This window comes from Geotrypetes seraphini, chromosome 2 (assembly GCF_902459505.1).
Source record: "Geotrypetes seraphini chromosome 2, aGeoSer1.1, whole genome shotgun sequence".
In the NCBI taxonomy this organism is placed as follows: Eukaryota; Metazoa; Chordata; class Amphibia; order Gymnophiona; family Dermophiidae; genus Geotrypetes; species Geotrypetes seraphini.
The window spans coordinates 154,807,201-154,828,825 of NC_047085.1; the positions used below are offsets into that span (position 1 = coordinate 154,807,201).

At 43.7% G+C, this 21,625-nt stretch overlaps 1 protein-coding gene across 5 annotated transcripts in view; it reads left to right on the forward strand.

The window, feature by feature from the left end:
- VAPA (VAMP associated protein A) overlaps positions 1-21,625 on the forward strand; it is a 194,759-nt gene that overhangs the window by 112,183 nt on the left and 60,951 nt on the right. For all 5 annotated transcript variants that reach the window (XR_004538374.1, XR_004538375.1, XM_033934078.1 and 2 more), the window contains exon 3: positions 9,608-9,711. Coding sequence is in view for 3 of the 5 variants with exons in the window: in XM_033934078.1 (XP_033789969.1) it covers positions 9,608-9,711 (104 nt within the window). In the remaining 2 variants the exon portion in view is untranslated. The remainder of the gene's footprint in view (positions 1-9,607; positions 9,712-21,625) is intronic.

Genomic DNA, 21,625 nt, shown 5'->3' on the forward strand with positions numbered 1-21,625 from the left:
AGCTTTCTAAAGTCTCAACTTCAACCCTCTCAAAGACTGCAATTCATAGGAGCCCTACTCGACACTGTTTACCTAAGGGCTTTTCTACCCCAACAAAGACAAGACACTTTGCTTCAACTTTGCAATCAGGTCTCGCGTCTACAAACCATTTCATGCAGACAGATGATGCGACTCTCTTAGGTCACATGGCATCCACAGTTTATCCCCTTCGCATGGCTCCATTTTCAGATCAGCTCAGTGGACCCTGGCATCCACAGTTTGTTATCCCCTTCACATGGCTCCATCTCAGATCAGCTCAGTGGACCCTGGCATCCACAGTTTGTTATCCCCTTCGCATGGCTCCATCTCAGATCAGCTCAGTGGACCCTGGCATCTCAATGGTCGCAAGCTCTCGATCTGTCTCTCAAAAGATTATGGTCACCTCACCTCTTCATCGGTCTCTTTAGTGGTGGAAGGATCCATCCAAACTATATCACATCCCTCCACATCAGAAAGTGCACAGGTTCATGTATGCTTGCTGAGCTCACTTGGATGGTCTTTGCACACAAGGTTGCTAGTCTACTCAAGAGAAGATATTACGCATCAACCTATTAGAGCTGAGAGCAATTTGAAATTCTCTAAAAACCTTTCAGAGCAGTTTTTCCAATCAGGTCCTCCTGGTTTGCATGGACAATCAAAAAGTGAAGGAGGAACAGGCTTTCTCCCTATATGGGCGATTGCTTGAAACATATTTCTCAAAGCCATATATATTCAAAGGTCACAGAATACTCTAGCTGACAAACTCAGCAGATTTCTTCGACCGCACGAGTGGACTCTCAACTCCAAAGCATTATACCACATTTTCTTACTATGGGGGGGGGGGGCTCCTCAGACCTGTTTGTGTCCCCTCCACAATCACAAATTGTATCACTTCTTCTCCAGACAGTATCTTCCTCATCGCCTTTCTTCTGGATTTGACAAACATGTTCCTCTATGCATTTCCACCAAGCCCTCTCATTCTCAAGATGTTGGTCAAGCTTAGGAACGAGTCAGCCACCATAATCCTGATAGCTCTTCGATGGCCCAGGCAACCTTGGTTCTCTCTTCTACTTCAGCTGAGTGCCACAGATCCAATTCCTTTACAGATCTTTCCATCTCTGCTCACTCAGAGTCGAAGGGTCACTCTTACATCCCAGTTTACAATCTCTACACCTAACAGCTTGATACCGCTTGGCCTGACTTCAACAGATTCTAATCTCTCTGACTCAGTACAAGTCATTTTAGCTTCTTCCAGAAATCCTTCTACACGCTTCAATACTTGGTGTACTCTCCATCATCAAGATGCTCCATCATCTTCTCTACCTGAAGTATTGGATTATCTTCTCCATTTATCCAATTCTGGGCTGAAAACCACCTTGGTGAGAGTTCACCTCAGTGCTATTAATGCTTTCTATGCTCCTGTGAATAATAAATCTTTGGCCTCTCATCCTCTTATTTCCACTAATGGCTTCTACTCATCTTAAGTTTCTCACTTGGAAAGTGGTCTTCTTGAGCTCTCTCACTTCTGCCTGTCAAGTGAGTGGACTCCAAGCATTGGTTTCAGATTCACCGTTCAACATAAGGTGGTAGTTACTCTGCACCCATCCTAAATTCCTCCCGAAAATAGTCATGGAATTTCATCTCAATCAATCCATTGTGCTTCCAGTTTTCTTCCCAAAGCCTCATTGTTGCAGCTCTTAACACATTGGACTGTAAACATGCCTTGGCTTACTACATACAAAGGACTAAGCCACAAAGGACTTGATCTCAACTGTTCATCTCCTTTGATCCTAACAGATTGGGCAACCCTGTAACCAAGAGAACTGTTTTTTCCACATAGCTAGTGGTCTGTATTTCTTTCTGCTATGCTCATACTGGGCTGCGGCTCTATGGTTGTGTAACAGCACACAAAGTCTGAGCTATGGCAGCATCAGTACTTTCTTGCGTTCCACTCCCATTGATGAAATTTATAAAGCAGCTACTTGGTCCTCAATTCACACTTTCACATCTCATTACTGTCTAGAATCCTATTCCAGATGAGATAGTCATTTTGGCCAAGCAGTATTACAGAACCATAGAGCCGCAGCACAGTATGAGCATAGCAGAAAGAAATACAGACCACTAGCCATGTGGAAACAGTTCTCTTGGTTACAGGGTTGCCCAATCTTTTAGGATCAAAGGAGATGAACAGTTGAGGTCAAGAAATACTATTGAATATATGGGAGTGATTTTCTATCAAATTTGCTGTAGTCTCTTTAATCACTCACAAAACATCAAGTATTGAATTTGTGGTTCCTCTGATTTACTTTTTTGACTGGGATGGATTATGTGGCAGATGTGATTTACGATATGATCAGTCATGAGCAAAGTTTCAGCTTATTCCATCTCCACTTACAGAATGCTCTGGATCAGGCAGTGGGTGGGAGAGTATCAAAAGCTACCATGAGCAGATTCCCTTTTAAGGGACTGATGCGTTTTGGCAAGGGGCTAGATGATTGATGACCAGTGTTATGGCTACTTGTCCTAAATCCTTGCCAGACAGCAAGCTACGAGGATTGGACAGTTTACAACATGGTTCCTTTCATGCATACAGAAGACAGTGCTATGGATTGGAGTCGGTGAACCAGAGATCTTTTCAAATCTCTAAACAGAGGTTCAGCGGCTCCAGACGAGTCCAGCTTTCCAGTTCGCTCTCAGCAGCTGCCTCCAAAAAGTCGTAATGACTCCAGGTCAGTCTCTGAGCTTCCTCCCATAGGGGGAAGACTGTTGGAGTTCTGGGAAGCCTGGGTGCAAATAACCTCAGACCATTGGATGCTGGACATCATTTGAGATGAGTACAAGTTTGAATTTTGTCACCCCCTCAGGGATCTCTTTTTGGATTCTCTGGTGGGAAGATTGGAAAAAGCAGCCAAAGTATGAAAGACAGTGCAAACTTAGGGCAAAAGAGCCTGTCCTAAACATAGACACCGGCTCAGGGAGATACTCCATGTACTTTATTGTGCCCAAAAAAGACTTAGAAGACTGGATACCTATTCTAGATCTGAAGGCGGTCAATGTGGTGCTCAAAGTGCCCAGATTCAGAATGAAAACCATATGATCGGTCATCACTTCAGTTGTGCTAGGAGAGTTTCTAGCCTTGCTGGGTTTGACAGCTGTTTATTTACATATTCCCATTATCCTTGATCACAGGAGATTTCTCAGGTTTCATGACTTGGAGCATCATTTCCAATTCTTGGCGCTTCTGTTCAATTTGATGATAGCGCCACACACCTTTAAGGTAATGATGGTTGTGGTAGCAACGCATCTGTGCAAATGGGTTCAGGTGCATCCTTATTTGGATGACTGGCTGATCAGAGCTCCGTCCAAAGTCGAGATAACATCGGGCAGTGGCACAGGTGGTGCCTCCCCTGCAGAATCTAGGGTGGATTATCAGTTTCAGAAAGAGCCACCTTGAACCGTCCCAATGGCTAGAGTATCTTGGGATTCTGTTCAACATGGCAGAAGGCCAGGTTTTTCCTCCAGAGCCACACAAACTGAAGCTCAGAAGCCAGATCTTAGGATTTTGGTGAGGCCAGCTCCTATAGATTAACATTACCTACAGGTGCTGGGATTGATAGTAGCAACCATAGAGGTGATTCTGTGGGTGAGGGCCCATCTTCGTCCTCTGTAGAGTGCGTTATTGATGCGTTGGTCACCTCAGACGGATTCTATCCAGAAGCAATTATGTTGGATGATGGAGGCACATCAGAGTCTAAGCTGGTAGCTCCATCTGGAGTCGTTAGCCAGGGGACTACCTCTTCACATTGCATCCTGGGTGATCCTAATGATGCCAGTCTTTATGGCTGGGGAGCTCATTGTGAAGGTCACCCAGTGCAGAGCTGTTGGTCTACCAACAGGTTGGAATTGAGAGCCATCTGCTTGGCTCTGCAGTTCTTCCAGATGCCTCTGGAGGGCTCAGAGGTCTCAGTGATTTTGGACAATGCAACAGCCAAGTTTCCGCTGGGTAGAAAGAAGTCCACTTACACAGGAGTGGACAATGTTCAGGCTGTGGTGGCCTATGCGAAGGTGTGGAAGACTTTTCAACTTGGTGTACAGATCAGCAGTTAGAACTTTTTAGGGCTTTTATTGTTGCGGTTCTCTCATTCCTGCAGGAGGGTTTAAAGAAAGGCTTGGCAGTAGGATCCCTTAAGGCTCAAGTGAAAAGTCTCTCCTGCTTTAGAGCCAGATAAGTCAAATTGTCCTTGGTTTCTTGTCTGGATGCCATAAGGTTTTTGAAGGGAGCCTTGCAATTGCATTCTGCGGTTAGTAGCAGTTTCCTACTTGGAACTTCAACATTGTTCTACGGGCCCTCAGTAAGGCTCCGAATGAACCCTTGTCGGAGGTGTCTCTGATGGATCTTACAGTGAAGATGGTTTTTTCTGGTAGCAATCATTTTGGCGAGAAGAGTGTTAGAACTGCAGGCTCCATCATGCAGAGAGCCTTTTCTTAGTTCACGGATGCAAAGGTGATTTTGCACACCATGCCCTCATTTTTGCCAAAGGTGGTTTTGGCATTCCACGTCAATCAGGCAGTATGAGCAAGAAGAAATGAGACAAAGTCTCGGCATTGTTTATTATTTGGAGAGTTCTCCGTTATCTAGAGGTGACAAATGAATTTTGCATCTCAAATCTTTTTTTTGTCTTGACTTGCTTGCCTGGTAGGAGAAGGCCAGCCTGTTTCCCAAGGGATTTGCATGGCGATTTCCTTTGTGTACATTGGGCTGTGGCAAACAAGCCACCAAACACATTGAAAGTTCATTCCACTAGAAGTGTGGCTTCATCTTGGGTGGAGTTGAGGTCAGTACCGCCCAATGAGCTACATGGTCCACTCTTCATTCCTTGTATAAAGTTTTACAGAGTGGACATGTCAGCATAGAGGGACGTGACTTTCATGTCCTCAGTGCTGGTCACAGGCTCATCTGTACCACCCTGAGCTTAAGGGACTGCTTTGGTAAGTTCTATCAAAAAATGCTGGAGAGAAGGTTTCGATTTCAATACTCCAAAAATACCTGCTCTATTCTCTTGGAATAATTAAACCAAAAACCAAAAAATAAATATATACCAAATTTGTCATTATTACAAGGAGGAAAAAGCCTCAGATCCCTATCTTCAGCCAGAACAGATCTTGCTGAAAGACTAGAAAGGGTAAGCACCTCACTGGCTTGTAAAAAACCTCCTTGTTAGTGAGTATTTCTCAATCTTAGGTGTTCAAAAAACGTCTAAAGACTCTGGCTTAACTTAATAATGAAAAGCAGCTCTGCTTTACTTTGAAATCAGTCACAGTTCATATGAAATAACTATCTACTTATCTTATGTGCTGCACCAGATTGTACTGCTTATTAACTTTGCAGAGCAGGATGTTCAAAAAAATCTTCCTCCGACGGTGGTAACCAACATTTTGCTATTGGCTGTGCCAGGGGGGATAAGATGAAGTGTGTTCTTCTGTAATAAATAAAAAAAAGTAAGCTCAGTAAGCTTTAGTACATCCCAGCCATAAGGAATCGGATGCTGTTTGCACAGTAAGGGAGAATTAGGTTCTTGGATAATCCTCTTTCCTGTATATCAGCATATGATCAAGTTTCAAGTTTATTAAAAGATTTTTTAAACCGCTTAATCAGGTTTCTAAGTGGTATACAATATAAAATTACATAAAAACATATAAAAACAAGGGATACTGGATAAAATCCAAGTATCATAATAAAGCACGGATAAAACGTTTGGACTTACTTTAAACAATAGGAAAGTGGGGAAGAACTACAATCGTTATAGAAAAGTAGAATAGGTTAGGGTAAAAAGTAACAGTTTCTTTAATTTTGTCCTTAAAAGGACAGTTGTTATCCAAAGGCGTCCTGGAACAAGAATGTTTTTAATTTCAATTTCAATTGTTTTAAATCGGATTCACCACGCAAGTGGTTAGGCAGCGAATTCCAGAGAGTAGGGGTAGTGACGGCAAAATTATTGGAGCGCAACGTATTAATCAATTTTAAAGAAGGTATATCGAGGAGATTCTGAGACGCTGAACGAAGAGATTTTAATGTATTATAGGGAATTAAAAGGCTCAAACTCAGGGGTGGAAAATTTCATGGCGACACCAGAAAGTATTTCTTCACAGAGAGAGTGGTTGATCATTGGAACAAGCTTCCAGTGCAGGTGATCGAGGCAGACAGCGTGCCAGACTTTAAGAATAAATGGGATTCCCATGTGGGATCCCTACGAGGGTCAAGATAAGGAAATTGGGTCATTAGGGCATAGACAGGGGGTGGGTAAGCAGAGTGGGCAGACTTGATGGGCTGTAGCCCTTTTCTGCCGTCATCTTCTATGTTTCTATGTCTGTTGATGAAATATGGTTGTTTGGTTGATTTTGTTGTGAATGTTAAAAGTAGGATTTTATAACTGATTCTGTGTTCAACTGGTAATCAATGTGCGCCAATTAAAAGGAGTGAAACGTGATCGTATTTCTTTGCGCCACAAATGATCTTAATAGCTGTGTTTTGTATAATCTGAAGCCGTCTAATTTCCTTTTTTGTAATGCCCTTATACAGGGCATTGCAGTAGTCTATACAAGAGATTACTAGAGAGTGGATCAATGTGTTCAAGGAGGCCGGTTCAAGTAACTTAGCAAGGGAGCATATCATTCTGATTCGATAGAAGCATTTCTGAACGACTGTGCTAATGTGAAAATGATAAGAAATTTTATTGTCAAAAGTAACTCCTAGTAGTTTTAAAGTAGGAACAATTTTGATGGGGAGCGATTCGAGCTTCAGGGGAGCCTAAAGTGTTGTTCCTTCTTTAAAAGGAAAAATCATGAGTTTTGATTTGTTGATATTAAGAGACAGTTTATTCAAGTCTAACCATGATTTGATTTTTCCTAATTTATGGTTAATGGAAGCTACCTCTTCTGTATTGTTGAGATCAATGGGGTGGATTAGTTGCACATCGTCTGCTTAAGCAAACGTGGTAAAGCCTATGGATTGGCCCACCGTCAGAAGGGGCGACAGGAAGATATTGAAAAGCAATGGTGACAGAATGGATCCCTGCGGTATTCCATGTTTAGTGGAAAAAGATTCAGACGATGTGCCATTAAAAATGACCCTTGATGATCTATCAGTGAAGTAGGAAACAAACCAGTCCATGACCTGATCAGACAAACCAATTTCGTGGAGTCGCATTAAAAGCAGGCTATGATCTATAGTATCGAAAGCAGAGGAGAGATCTAGGGAAATAAGCAGTACTGACTGATGGTGATCAAGATGGTATAATATTTTAGTAGTAAGTCCTAGCAAAGAAAGTTCTGTAGAATGACAATGATGGAAACCAGTTTGATTAGAATGAAGTACGTTAGTTTTCTCAATGAAATCGGAGATTTGTTGGAAGACTATTTTTTCAGTAAGTTTTGCCATGAATGGTATGTTTGCTATGGGACGGTAATTAGACAAGTCCTGAGTACTAATGTTTTGATCCTTAATTGGATAAATAATCGATTGTTTCCAAATTTTAGGCAGAGATCCGGATGATAAACTTGAATTGACCAGGTCTTTGATGTACGGACCGAAAATGGAGAAAAATCATTTTAAAAGGAAGAGGGGAATGACCTCTGTACTAGTTCCTTTTAAATTAAGCAAGTTAATACATCTTTTTATTTCCTCCAAGCTAGGAAGTGTGAAATGAGAGCATTTTGAATAGGACAGATTAGTTGAATTATTAGAGTGTACGTAATCTGCAGAGTGACAAGAAGTAGCATAAAGCGGGAATGTATCTCTAATTTTCTGGACTTTGTCAATAAAGAAAGTGGCGAGGGCTTGTGCTGAAGGTGTAAGATTGGATTTCTTAATTTCTTTTGTCTTTGTTGTTAAAGTTTTAACTATTGCGTATAAAGTGGAGGAGTTATTAGGTATAGTATTTTTTTTGGTTCTATTAATTTCGGATCTGTAATATGCGGCATGTTCCTTGTATTTATTAAAGTTGAATAGTGTTTTATTGCGCCTCCATTTTCGTTCAAGAGAACGTAATTGTTTTTTTAGTAGGTTTAGGTTTGCAGAGTACCATGGATTTTTTTGTTTACGGGGAGAGATCGTGAAGGTGATTGCTGGCACGATAGAATTTAGAAGATTGCCAATGGACTGATTCCATGCTAAAATTTTTTCTTCTACAGTAGACCTGGAATTACCTTATAATTCCATTGGAGTTCCGTTCATACCCAAACCATGTAAACCGTGTCGAGCTCCACTTGTGGAGGTGATGCGGTATATAAACCCAAGATTTAGTTTAGTTTAGTTTAGAAAGAGAGGCAGAAATTAGATGAGATATCTGCAGCTTCTAGCTTACTATAGTTCCTAGTGGTAATTATTTTAGTTTTTAATTTACTTTGGTAATTTGAATTTAATTGTTGAAAAGAGACTAAAAGTGGTCTTCCATGGGACGTGTGTAGTAGCTAATGTTTTTGAAAGTTATTTCTTTGAGATGCTTGGGTCAATACTATATCTGAGGTATGACCAGCGATATGGGTGGGACTTGTTATTAATGAGTAGAGATCCAATTCCTTTAAGAAAGTTAGAACTTCTGACATGGAAGCATTTCTGGGATCGTCAAAGTGGATATTAAAGTCACCTAGAATGACGGGGTTGACTGAGGAAACACAAAAATCCAAAATGACAGATTGCAAGTGAGTTAGTGCCGAGACGTTAACAGGTGGGGGAATATATATTAGTAAATAGTTTGATGAAGGGGAGTTATTCCATCTGACCTCCAGGTATTCCAAGGGGCTACTATTATTGGATGAAAATTCAAAATCAGCCAATATGTTGGAGTGATAGATTACTGCTAGACCCCCTCCTTTTTTTCACTAATTGGTGATTATACTGATACGTGTAGCCAGGGGGACAAGAAAAGGCCAAGTAACTTTCCTCATCCTTACTTAACCAGGTTTCAGTGATAAAGAGGAGGTCCTTACGCCCCGCCCTGTCAGATGTTTAAGAAGCTTATGTTAGGACTCAATCTGGAGGGTGGATCCAATGGCTTGATTCGGTATGCGGCAGCCAGAAGGGTGAGAAGATCATTATTGTGTGGCTGTAAGGCAGAGCTAACAGAATTTTGCAAGCAATCTCCTTTCGGAGAGCTTTACAAGTGTGAGTACAGGTTGCACATAGGTAGATGGTTGCTTTTGGTTCCACCTTGTTATGCTACGATGCATTAATTATTCACTTTTGTTTTTGCTATTACAGAGCAGATCAAAGTTACCATGCTCTGGGAGTTTCCCAAGCCCCTCTCTTACTGTTTTCTCTTCTAGAGATTATTGTATTCTTTGGTGCAAACTGAAGAGAGGGAGCTTTGCCTAGAGGGACAAGGAGGCAGAACTGAGAAAAATTGATTGATGCTTTCTGCAAGAGACTCACAAGTAAAGGTGTACAACCAGTCATAAGGAATCATATGCTCTTATACAGGAAAGAGGATTATCCAGGTAAGAATCTAATCCTCCTTTTCAGTCTTTCTTTACCTTCTGTATTGGCATGCCAAGGAGTCTCAACTAATTGTAGGTACTTTTTTTCTGGCAGTAATGTTGCAGCCATTTGACTATGACCCAAATGAGAAGAGTAAACACAAGTTCATGGTACAAACTATATTTGCTCCACCTAACACTTCCGATATGGAAGCAGTGGTAAGTAAATGGTTCCTGTATACCTCAAATTTGTATATCTGAAGGGAGAGCATGTTTCAGCGCTTAACCTTGTTCTTCTGATTCTATTCCCCGTATTGTGTTTTTTGAGTTTGTTAGATTTTTTTTTTTTTGTCCATCTGAATTACTTTGGACTGTGCTGTTATGAAACAATGAAACTTATTTAATTCAAAACTGTATTTATCCTAGGACAAGCAGGCAGGTATTTTTACATATGGGTGACATCAACGGGGCCCGGATGCGGACGCCTCATAAGCAGACTTGCTTGAAGAAACTCGAAGTTTAGAGTCAACCGCACCGCGCATGCGTGAGTGTCTTCCTGCCCAGCACAGGGCGCGTCTCCTCAGTTCTCAGTTTTCCGCGCAACCGAGAAGTCCGTTTTTAACTCTTTGCGTTTAACTTCGTTCACTTTGTGCCTTCTCTCAACCGCGGTTTGTGGTTTTTTTTTTTCACGAATCGCTATTTTATTTTATTTCTTTTCTTTTAGTAAAAAAAAATATATATATATTTTTTTCTTCTTCCGTTCGTTTTCCGGAACAGGCCTCTTGGCCACAGCCCGAGGGCTTCGACTTTGCTACGGCTATTTTTCCGTCTATGTCCCGGCATGCTACAGGCTTTAAGAGGTGTAGCAAGTGTCAGCGCGCAATCTCTCTTAAGGACTCTCACGGACGCTGCCTCAAGTGCCTTGGGCCGAAACATCATCCTAGGTTGTGCCTGCCTTGCCAAACACTTCAGTGTCGTTGCATTCTGGTGGACAAGCTTTTTGAGATGGAGTCTCCTACTGATCTCTCGACTTCGAAGGCGTCTTCGGCCTCGACTTCCATCGAGGCTCCTTCTGCGCCTACTGCTTCCACCTCGAGCCTCATCAGATCTTCGTCATTTGCAGCGGTTCTTGCTTCGATGTCATCTGCTATATCTTCCTCTGTTTCCTCAGGTCAGATAGCTCAGCAGTCGGTTCCGCCGGTGGTGATTAAAGTGTCCAAGACTCCTAACTCAAAACACACTCACACTACCTCGAAGGAACCTCCAGCCAAAGCAGGTGGTCCGGTTTCAGACGCGGATCCATCCTTGCCGGCTTTTTTCCAGACCATGTTAGAGAAGCAGTTTATTCAGTTCCTTACTAACATGGGACCTAAACTGCTTCCTCTTATCCAGCCTGGGCATTCAGCAGACTCCTGCGAGGTCGAGCCGCTTCCTTTGCCCCAGTCTAAACTTACATACTCTTTGCAGGGAGCAGAGTCTCTGCAAGTGTCTGGTCTGCCACCCAAGCACAAAAAGCAAGGAGCAGATTCTTTGCGAGTGCTTCGAGAATCCTCACACTCTAAACAAGGAGCAGAGACTTTGAGAGTGCATCAAGGTTCCTCCACCAAGCCTCTGAAGCTTCGATCTACAGCCTCTAGTTCTATTCATGCATCGGCTGCCTATGTCTCCAAGGCGAAATCTTCTCGATCCTCGAGATCTGGTTCCAGACACAGTTCTCACCAACATTCGAGGCCTTCATCGAGGCATCCTTCCAGGCATCGTTCTTCTCATGACAGACCATCTCTCTCGAAGCCTCGATCTAGTCCAACCTCGACCAGACCACCGATTCCTCGTTCGAGGTTTCCGATGCCGGACCTCGAGGATGCTCCAGTCTCGATTGCCTCGTCCAAGTCACCAGGTTCCTTTGATGCCTTTTTCCATGCCAAAGCTTCTTCTTCGACACAAGCTTCGACGTCCATGAGTCCTTCTCGAGGCAAAGCATTGGCAGATCAGCTATCTTTCTCGTCTTTCCTACAACAGATGGCTGTAGACTTGGATGTTCAATTGGATACTGGCTCCAAGTATTCCAAGGAGTATCTAGAAGTCATGCATCTTCCTCAACCTCCGGCAGAGTGTCTTAAGCTTCCACTTCATAAGCTTTTGAATCAGACTTTTGCTCGATGCATGGAAACATCTTTTTCCATACCAGCTGTTCATGAAAATTGGACTCTAGGTATAAAACTGTGCATCGCAAAGGGTTTGACAACTCACAGTTACCTCATCAATCTCTGCTTGTTGAATCCTCCTTGAAGAGATCCCACCCTTCCAAGGTCTATGCCACAGTTCCTCCTGGGAGGGAAGGGAAGACTATGGACAAATTTGGATGTCGCATTTACCAGAATGCTATGATGTCCTCTAAAGTCCTCAATTATAATTTTTATTTCATCACTTACTTTGAATTTCTTCTTTCTCTTCTACCAAAGTTTTGGCTTATTTGGATAACCAAATGCATTTTGAGTTTCAGAAGCAACCCTAACTTTCTGCTGCACCTAAGGCTTCTCAGCCTTTTTGACTGTTTACAACAGAGCATAACCTCCACCGTTCTGTCTCTGACTCCTTTTCCCCCTATAGGAAGTCGTCTCCATCATTTTTACAACCGATGGACAATAATTACATCCGACCTCTGGGTGCTTACCATCATCAGGGAAGGATACTCTCTCCATTTCACTCAGGTTCCACCAGAGCTTCCTCCAAGAGAGTATCCTTCCAATCCATCCCAGACCACCCTTCTTCAAGCTCTGCTTCGTCTCCATGCCATCGAACCAGTCCCCTTGGAACAGCAGAACAGGGGGTTTTACTCACGTTACTTCTTCTGGATCTCAGGGCTCTCAACAAATTCCTAGTCTAAAGAAAAGTTTTGAATATTGTCCCTGGCATCCCTTTATCCCCTTCTCGAGCAGAACGACTGGTTATGCTCTCTGGATCTCAAGGAGGCCTACACTCAAATTTCCATTCATCCGACCTCCCGTCAATACCTCAGATTTCGGGTGGGGAATCTGCACTATCAATACTCTACAATTCATTGGAACTGTTCTGGACACTGTCCAACTCAGAGCATTCCTTCCACAACAGTGTCTGGAAGCTCTTCTTCAACTCTGTCACACAGTGTCTTCCCGCTCTTCCATCTCAGCAAGACACATGATGGTACTTCTGGGTCACATGGCTTCCACAGTACACGTGACTTCTTTTGCCAGACTTCACCTCAGAATTCCTCGGTGGACCCTGGCATCTCAATGGATGCAAGTTTGCTACCCTTCTTCTCAACACATTTCAGTCACTCCATCCTTGAAGAAGTCTCTCCGTTGGTGGATGCTCTCTTCCAATCTTTCCAGAGACTTGCTTTTTCAAACGACCCCTCATCAGAAGGTCCTCACGACAGACTCTTCGACCTATGCTTGGGGCGCTCATCTCGATGGTCTCCATACTCAAGGCCTCTGGACCAGTACAGATCATCAGTGTCATATCAATCAGTTGGAACTCAGAGAGATCCTCAAAGCTCTCCATGCTTTTCAACATCTGCTTCACAACACATTAGTCCTCGTTCGGACGGACAACCAAGTCGCCATGTATTATGTCAACAAACAAGGAGGGACAGGGTCTGCCTCCCTTTGTCAAGAAGCTCTGGAGGTTTGGGACTGGGCAATCTTTCCCAACACCTTCCTCAAAGCTGACTACATTCAAGGGGCAAAGAATTGCTTGGTGGACAACTTGAGTCGTCTACTGCAACCTCACGAATGGACTCTCCATCCTCGCCTCTTCGCCACATTTTTTCACAGTGGGGAACGCCACAGATAGACCTCTTTGCAGCTCCCCACAACTACAAACTGCCTCAGTTCTGCTCCAGGATATACTTTCCTCACCGCTTTGAGGCAGATGCTTTTTCTTCTGGAATGGATGAATCTTTTCCTCTATGCATTTCCTCCATTCCCTTTCATTCTGAAGAATCTGGTCAAATTGAAGAACGATCATGCCACCATGATTCTAATTGCTCCTCAGTGGCCGAGACAACCCTGGTACTCCCTTCTACTTCAACTCAGCAGCAGGGAGCCATACCTTCTACCAGTTTTCTTTCTCTGCTTACACAGAGTCAAGGATCTCTGCTTCATCCCAACCTGCAGTCTCTCCACCTGACAGCCTGGTACCTCTCAACATAACCCCTCTTCAGTTTTCTCAATCTGTAAGAGACGTTTTAGAAGCTTCTAGAAAGCTTACAACTAGACAATGCTATCACCAAAAATGGACTAGATTTTCTACATGGTGTTTTTTTCATCATAAGGAGCCTCAGCATTCCTCCTTATCTTCTGTTTTGGACTATCTTTTACACTTATCCAATTCTGGACTCAAGTCTACATCTATACGAGTCCATCTCAGTGCAATTGCGGCTTTCCATCAGCCATTGACAGGAAATCCCTCTCTGCTCATCCAGTGGTTTCCAGATTCTTGAAAGGACTTTTCAATGTCATACCTCTTCTCAAACCGCCTCCTGTGGTTTGGGACCTCCATATTGTCCTTACTCAACTTATGAAGCCTCCATTTGAACCAATTGATAAGGCTCATCTGAAGTATCTCACTTGGAAAGTGGTGTTTCTCATTGCCCTCGCTACTGCTCGACGAGTCAGTGAGCTGCAAGCTTTAGTTACTGACCCACCTTTCACTGTGTTCCATAATGACAAAGTTGTTCTTCGTACTCATCCGAAATTCCTACCTAAAGTAGTCTCAGAATTTCATCTCAACCAATCCATCGTATTTCCAGTGTTTTTTCCAAAGCCTCATTCTTACCCTGGAGAATCAGCTCTTCATACTTTGGACTGTAAATGTGCTTTGGCCTTCTACTTGGAACGCACCAAACCACACAGAACTGCTCCTCAACTTTTTGTTTCCTTCGATCCAAATATGTTGGGCCATCCTATTTCTAAGCGTACCATCTCAAACTGGATGGCGGCTTGTTTCTCTTTCTGCTATGCCCAGGCTGGATTACCCCTTCACAGTAAAGTCACAGCCCATAAAGTCAGAGCAATGGCAGCTTCAGTAGCTTTCCTCAGATCTACACCTATTGAGGAAATTTGTAGAGCTGCTACTTGGTCCTCTGTTCATACCTTCACTTCTCACTATTGTCTGGATACTTTCTCCAGACGAGATGGACAGTTTGGCCAAACAGTATTACAAAATTTATTCTCCTAAATTGCCAACACTCCCACCATCCCTTTCTGGTTAGCTTGGAGGTCACCCATATGTGAGAATACCTGCCTGCTTGTCCTGGGATAAACCACAGTTACTTACCGTAACAGGTGTTATCCAGGGACAAGCAGGCAGCTATTCTCACAACCCACCCACCTCCCCTGGTTGGCTTCTCTGCTAGCTATCTGAACTGAGGAGACGCGCCCTGTGCTGGGCGGGAAGGCACTCGTGCATGCGCGGTGCGGGCAACTCGAAAGTTCGAGTTTCTTCAATCAAGTCTGCTTGTGAGGCATCCGCATCTGGGCTCCGTCGATGACGTCACCCATATGTGAGAATAGCTGCCTGCTGTCCCTGGATAACACCTGTTACGGTAAGTAACTGTGCTATCTGGTTCTTGTACAATCCCATTTATTCCAGGAGCAGTGGATTATTTCAGTCTACTCTCCAGGACTTTGTAGGAAGCCTCAAACTTCAGAGACTTAAACCCTTCTCCCTCATACCCCATCGCTGTCACTGGTTCTGTAAACATCAGTCTTCCTTCATACAAGCAAGGCTCTGGGAGCTTATATTTTTTGCACGTGTTTATTTTCGCGTAATTTCAATATTTTGCATTCACGGTTTTTGCCCTTGTGCTGTGGATGTTCCCTGTGGGAACATCCTTGACTGCAGGAGATCGCAGACCTTTGGAAAAAATCTGCTTCTGGGCAGTTCCTGCATGTCAGTAAGCCCCCTGGACAGCCTCCACATCTGATTGGGTCTCAGAGACCGTTCCCTTGGGAGCTTGCTCACTTCAGGTTCATCCGCTAGTAGGTTAAGCACAGGCTGCATGGTTCTATGGAGGTACGACCAGGATCGGAGCCAGGCGTGTCCGAGGATGGCGGAGGTGACTGGTCGTGGAAGCCTGGCCTGGGGGCAGTCAGAAGATGCAAAGTTTAGCTTTCCAGCAAGTTGAGGCAGAGGAATCTCCCTGTGAGTTGTTGAGCTCTGCAGTATTTTCCTGTCAGCACATGTTTCTGTGAGCTGTTGAGCTCGGCAGTATTTTCCTGTCAGCACATGTTTCTGTGAGCTGTTGAACTCTGCAGTGTTTTCCTGTCAGCACATGTTTCTGTGAGTACAAGCTAACAGCTTGATTCAGAGATTTTGGAGGGTCTTTAAAAAGTGGTTTTTAGATGGTTTCCCTGCCTGTTCCATGACCCTCCCCCACCCCTAAAATCCTAAAATTGCCATTTTTGATGGTTCTCTGTGGTTTACCTGGGCTATTTTTTTGTCAAAACTTTACAGTTATTTTTTATACTTGCCAGCTTCATTTTTGAAAGAAAACCACATAGATGGCCTCCCCAGAGCAGGATGTCATGGAGTCATGCCTATTTGCGATGGATGGCTGTCTTAATGTAATGTAATTTATTTCTTATATACCGCTACATCCGTTAGGTTCTAAGCGGTTTGAAGAAAATATACATTAAGATTATAAATGAGAAGTAAGAAGGTACTTAAAAATTCCCTTACTGTCCCGAAGGCTCACAATCTAACTAAAGTACCTGGAAATTAATAAAGAAGAGAAAATAAAGATGGTTGAAAAAAGAAAAATTCTATGTGAATTTATAGGATGGAAATTAAACTGACAGTGAAGAACTGTATGAAAAATACATATGGAATGCAGTTAGAGAGGGTAGGTTACAATCTATTTATGGTATTTGTTTAATTGGACGGTGTTAAGGTGGGTAATTTGGGGGAAGGTTATCTGAAGGTAGGTGAATCTTCTGGAGGTAAAAGAGGAGGGGTTAAGATATTTGGATGAATTTTTTGAAAAGCAGGGTTTTGATTTCTTTTCTGAATGTTTTGAAGTTGTCTGATATTGTCATAAGATTGGAGATGGAATGGTTGATTTTTGCTGCTTGTGTTGCCAGAAGGTTGTCAAACATTTTCTTGCGATGTGTGCCTTTGAGTGGGGGAAAGGCGAAAGGGTTCGAGGTTCTTCTGTGTCTTGAGGTGGAGATTTGGTTTAAGCGGTTGTTTAGATAGGAGGGGGAAGAGCCGTGTAATGCTTTGAATATCAGGCAGTAGAATTTGAATTGGATTCGTACTTGTATGGGTAGCCAGTGAGAGTCTAAGAAGGCAGTTGTTATGTGATCATATTTTTTGAGTGAGTAGATCAATCTGAGGGCGGTGTTTTGTATGGTCTGGAGTTGTTTTATCATAGTGGCTGGACAAGGAAGATATAGGGAGTTGCAATAATCCAGCAGACCTAAGACTAGGGATTGGACGATTAGTCTAAATTGTGCTTGGTCAAAGAATTTTCTGATTTTACGGAGATTTCTCATGGTTAGAAAAGCTTTCTGGGTTGTTTTGTTGATCTTGGGCTGCATTGTGCAACATCTGTCTATCGTAACTCCTAGGAGTTTTAGTTCGGGTTGTATTGGGTATTTGGTATTTTTGATTTTCAGTTCAGTGATGGTAGGAGTTTGGGCTTTTTCGAGCAAAAGGAATTTTGTTTTTTCAGAATTTAGTTTTAGTTTGTGATCCATCATCCATTTTTCTACTGTGTCTAAGGTTGTTTCTAGCTTTGTTGTGGTGGTGGTCTCTGATGGGTCGAAGGGGAGGATTATGGTGATGTCATCAGCATAGCTGAAAGATGTGACATCTAGGGTATCTAAAGTGGCTCCTAGGGAGGAGATAAAGAGGTTGAAGAGCGTAGGTGAGAGAGGTGATCCTTGTGGAACTCCGCATGGATTTGTCCATGGTTCTGATTTTATATCATTGTATTTTACCCTGTAGGTTCTAGATTTGAGGAACCCCTGAAACCATTTGTAGACCTTGCCTGAGATTCCTATGGCGTCGAGAATTTGTAGTAGTAAGGTGTGGTCAACTAGGTCAAATGCTGCGGAGAGGTCTAATTGTATTAATATCATTTTTTTTCCTTTACTGATGTGTTGTCGGGCTGTATCTAGTAATGTGACAAATAGTGTTTCTGTGCTATGGTTAGTTCGGAATCCTGATTGTGAGGGGTGGAGTAGGTTATGTTTTTCCAGATATTCGGTGAGGTATTGTGCCACTAGGCCTTCTATTATTTTAACATACAATGGTATTGAAGCGATAGGTCTGTAGTTGGAGGGGCTATCTATTGGGCCTTTGTGATCCTTTATGATTGGAGTGATTAAGATCTCTCCTAGGTCCTGTGGGAAATGGCCTTCTGTCAATGTGGTTTGAATCCATAGCATGAAGTTGGTTTTGAATGTAGTGGAGGCGTTTGATAATATGTAGGTGGGGCAATTATTTAGGTCACTGGAAGCATGGCTGTATTTATTGTAGAGTCGGTTCATATCCGACCAGACTAGAATTGGGAAATCGGACCAGCTTCTGTCTGCTACGATGGCTTCGCTAGTTGATGGGTTTGTTGCGCAGCCGTATTCAATGTGCGATGCAGCCCGCGAGGGGTGAAAGGCTTGCCTGGATTTTTTGCCTTCAACCTCCATGGAAGGTCTTCTAGTGCTTTCTAACTCCCACAAAACACGTCAGGGAGCCCTGGGGAGTACATAGGTGATGATACAACGATATGCAAGCGCGTTTCAGGGTATAAACCTGGTAAATCCTCCAAACAGTCCCCAATTGGAGAGCAGGGGTTGGCTTCCGCCACAGAAGATGGGTTTCTCCCGGATTTTGTTGACATTTGTCTCCCTTCCGCTGGCCTCCGTGCTGGGCTCAGGTACCCCTGCGAATGTGGTCCAGGGTCTTTACACTTGCTTCCCCTAGGAGGTGCCGGCAGGTACGCAGTTACACTAGATTTGCTTTTCATACCTCTGCTTTTGCAGGAAGGCGCCGCAACTGTGGCGTATCTGGTGGTTTTTGAGGATCCAAATCACTGCGGAGCCCCTGATTTAGGGGAGGATCCCACTGTGTGCAGATTTTTCAAACACATGTTTATTGTGGATTTGATCTCTGAATCTCTATAGGCATTAAAGCTGCAATCTGAGCTGCCTGTCACTGCAGAATGTTCCCTCATGAGTGACCAGAGGCCGCAAGCTACCTCTCTTCCTGATCATACTGACCTTGTTTTGATTCTTACATTCTCCTGAGGGTCTCATGCTGTGCTTGCACCGTGGCATGGTTTTGTTCCCTTGCAGATGCCTTTAACTCGTTCTTTTCTTCCCCAAAGGTTGATTCCTTGATGGCACAGGTCTCCAAGGGCACATATCTCCCCAGTGTGGATTTTGTTCTTAAGCGTCTGTTTGATTTGGTGGCTGCTGGTGTTCAGGCAGCATCAGCCTCCTTTTCGTGGCTTGGGCATGCCATTCCAAGCTACACCATGATCCTGACACTGGTGCTTCATGACTTGAATTTTATAATCTGGAGTGGATTATATGGCTGATGCCTTGTATGACATTTTTAAAGTCATTGCTAAACTTTCCACCTATTCTATTTTGGCTCGTAGGATGCTCTGGATCCAGCAGTGGTTTGGCGACTTCTTAGGTGACCTTGAACCGGTTGCCCTTTAAGGGACAGCTGTTGTTTGGCCAAGGTCTGATGACCTTATGGCAGTGTGCAAGATTGCAGGGTTTGGGACCTCCTGATTTTTGTCCCTTCAGGCGCTCTTGTCTGTACTCAGTCTCTTCCATGGGGCAATGGTCTTCTTCGTCTGCCAGACCATGCTTTGGTGGGTATCGACGTCAGCTGTCCACAGAGTCTTCCGGTGGCTTCTGCGAAGAAACAGTTCTGATGTCAGGCCGGTGTCTCCTCCCCCTGCACATTGGGGAACAGTTGTTGGCTTTTCTGGTGGAATGGCACAAGCTATTACTTCCAACCACTGGGTCCTGGAGGTTTTTGGGGAAGGTTACAAACTTGAGTTTCTCTGATCAAGTATTTTCTGGATTTACCTGTGGGCTGCCCTGATAAGGTGGAACAGGTGCAGGCCACAGTCTGCAGACTTCTGGATATTGTGGCCATAGAACTCATACTAGAGTGAGACTCGGGCTCTGGGAGATGCTCAATATACTTAATCATTCCAAAGAAAGGATCCGACAATTGGAGACCAATTCTGGACAATGCAGCGCTGAAAGTACCTTGCTTCCACATGGAGATGGTGCACTCAGTGATTCGTCAATGGCGCCAGGGGAGTTTCTAGCCTCCCTGGATCTGATGGAGGCGTATATACCACTCCCATTTTCCTGGACCACTGGAAGTATCTACAGTTCTTAATATTTCCAGTTTGCAGTGATTGATGCCCTTTGGAATGGCAACGGCACCCAGGACCTTCATCAAAGTGATGGTGGTGGTAGTCCATCTTTACACCCTGGGTGTCCTAGTTCTTCCATATCTTGATGACTGGTTGATCAGAGCTCCCTCGCTACCAGACTCTCCGACTCCTCCAATCTTGTTAGCCACTAAATGGCTTAACAAAATGGATCACTCAATCCAACTAATTATCCCGTCTTCATTACTCCCCATACTAAATGCCTCTGCTCTGCCTTATCGAACACCGCAGTATGTATCACCGCCGTATGTAACACTGCTGTATGTAACACCGCTGTATGTAACTTACAGCAAATGTAACTTCATTGCAAATGTAACCTAGCTGTAAAAATAACTTCATTGTAAATGTAGCATCGCCGCAAATGTAACTTCGCTGTAAATGTACAGTCTCTTCATCTGTTAACCGCATAGAACTTCCATGGTAATGCGGTATACAAGAATAAAGTTATTATTATTATTATTATTATTATCTGAGGGGCGTCAGGTTTTTCATCAGGTGATACAGTTGTTGCAGCGTTTGGGCTGGGTAATCAGGAAGAGTCACCTTTAGCTGATGCAGGATTTGGAATATCTGGGAGTTCGATTTCACACGGAACAAAACAAAATGTTCCTGCCTGTGTCCTGTCAGTAGAAGCTTCGACAGATTGTCATGGACCTTCTGGCCACTCCAGTTCCAACAGCATGGCAGTACCTCCAGGTTCTGGGGACCATGGTGGTAACGATCGCTGTGATCCTTTGGGCCAGAGCCCATCTGCATCTGCTGCAGAATGCTCTGCTTTCATGCTGGAATCCCCGTGGGATCCGTTACATGCACCCCAACCCTGGATGACTGTGGCGTGGAATAGTCTTGCATGGTGGTTGGGATCCCTTTCGCTTTCCAGGTCCCTTCCCCTCTGGATCTCAGATTTGGTAATTTTGTCTTTGGATGCAAGTCTCAGCGGTGTGTATGACTGTCCCTGTTAGGACCACTGGGTGCCCTCAGCGCAAGTGTTCGATCAATCACCTGGAGCTCTTCTCCACTTTGAGAGTCATCTCCGTCATTGAGCTGGACAATGCAACAGCAGTGACTTAAAACGCCAGTCATCAGGGAGACACGAGGAGTCCTCTGAGCGCAGAGACTCAGCTTCTCTTCTGGGGGGCAGAGAGACACCTTGTGATGCTATCAGCAGCGCACGTGGCAGGAGTGGACAACGTTCAAGCATATTTTCTCAGTTGTCTGATGCTAGACCCTAGAGAGTGGTCCCTGTCTCAAAGAGCGTTCGATTGTTTAGTAGATCAGTGGGGGTGTCCGTTCGATCTCATGGTGACCGCAGCCAACAGGAAAGCATATTGATTGTTCAGTTGCCATTGTGAGGCTTGGACGCTCTGGGTCAGCTCTGGCCACGGGAAGGTCTCCTCTGTCTTCCAAGTTTTATTAATTACTTGATATATCTATCATAAAATAATTAAACAGTTTATAATAAGTTTTATAGTAAAATACTACTAAAAGAGAAAAAATAAAATAAAAACAATGCTAAATAAAAATGAGGGGGTTCATGAACCAATATAAGCCGACTTTGAACCATGAAGAGAAGAGATACAGGGAAATAAAATTACATCAAGATAGTAAAAATATTTTTAAAAGGGTCAGAAAGGCATCTGTTTAGGTGGATAGTGGCCCACAGGGAGG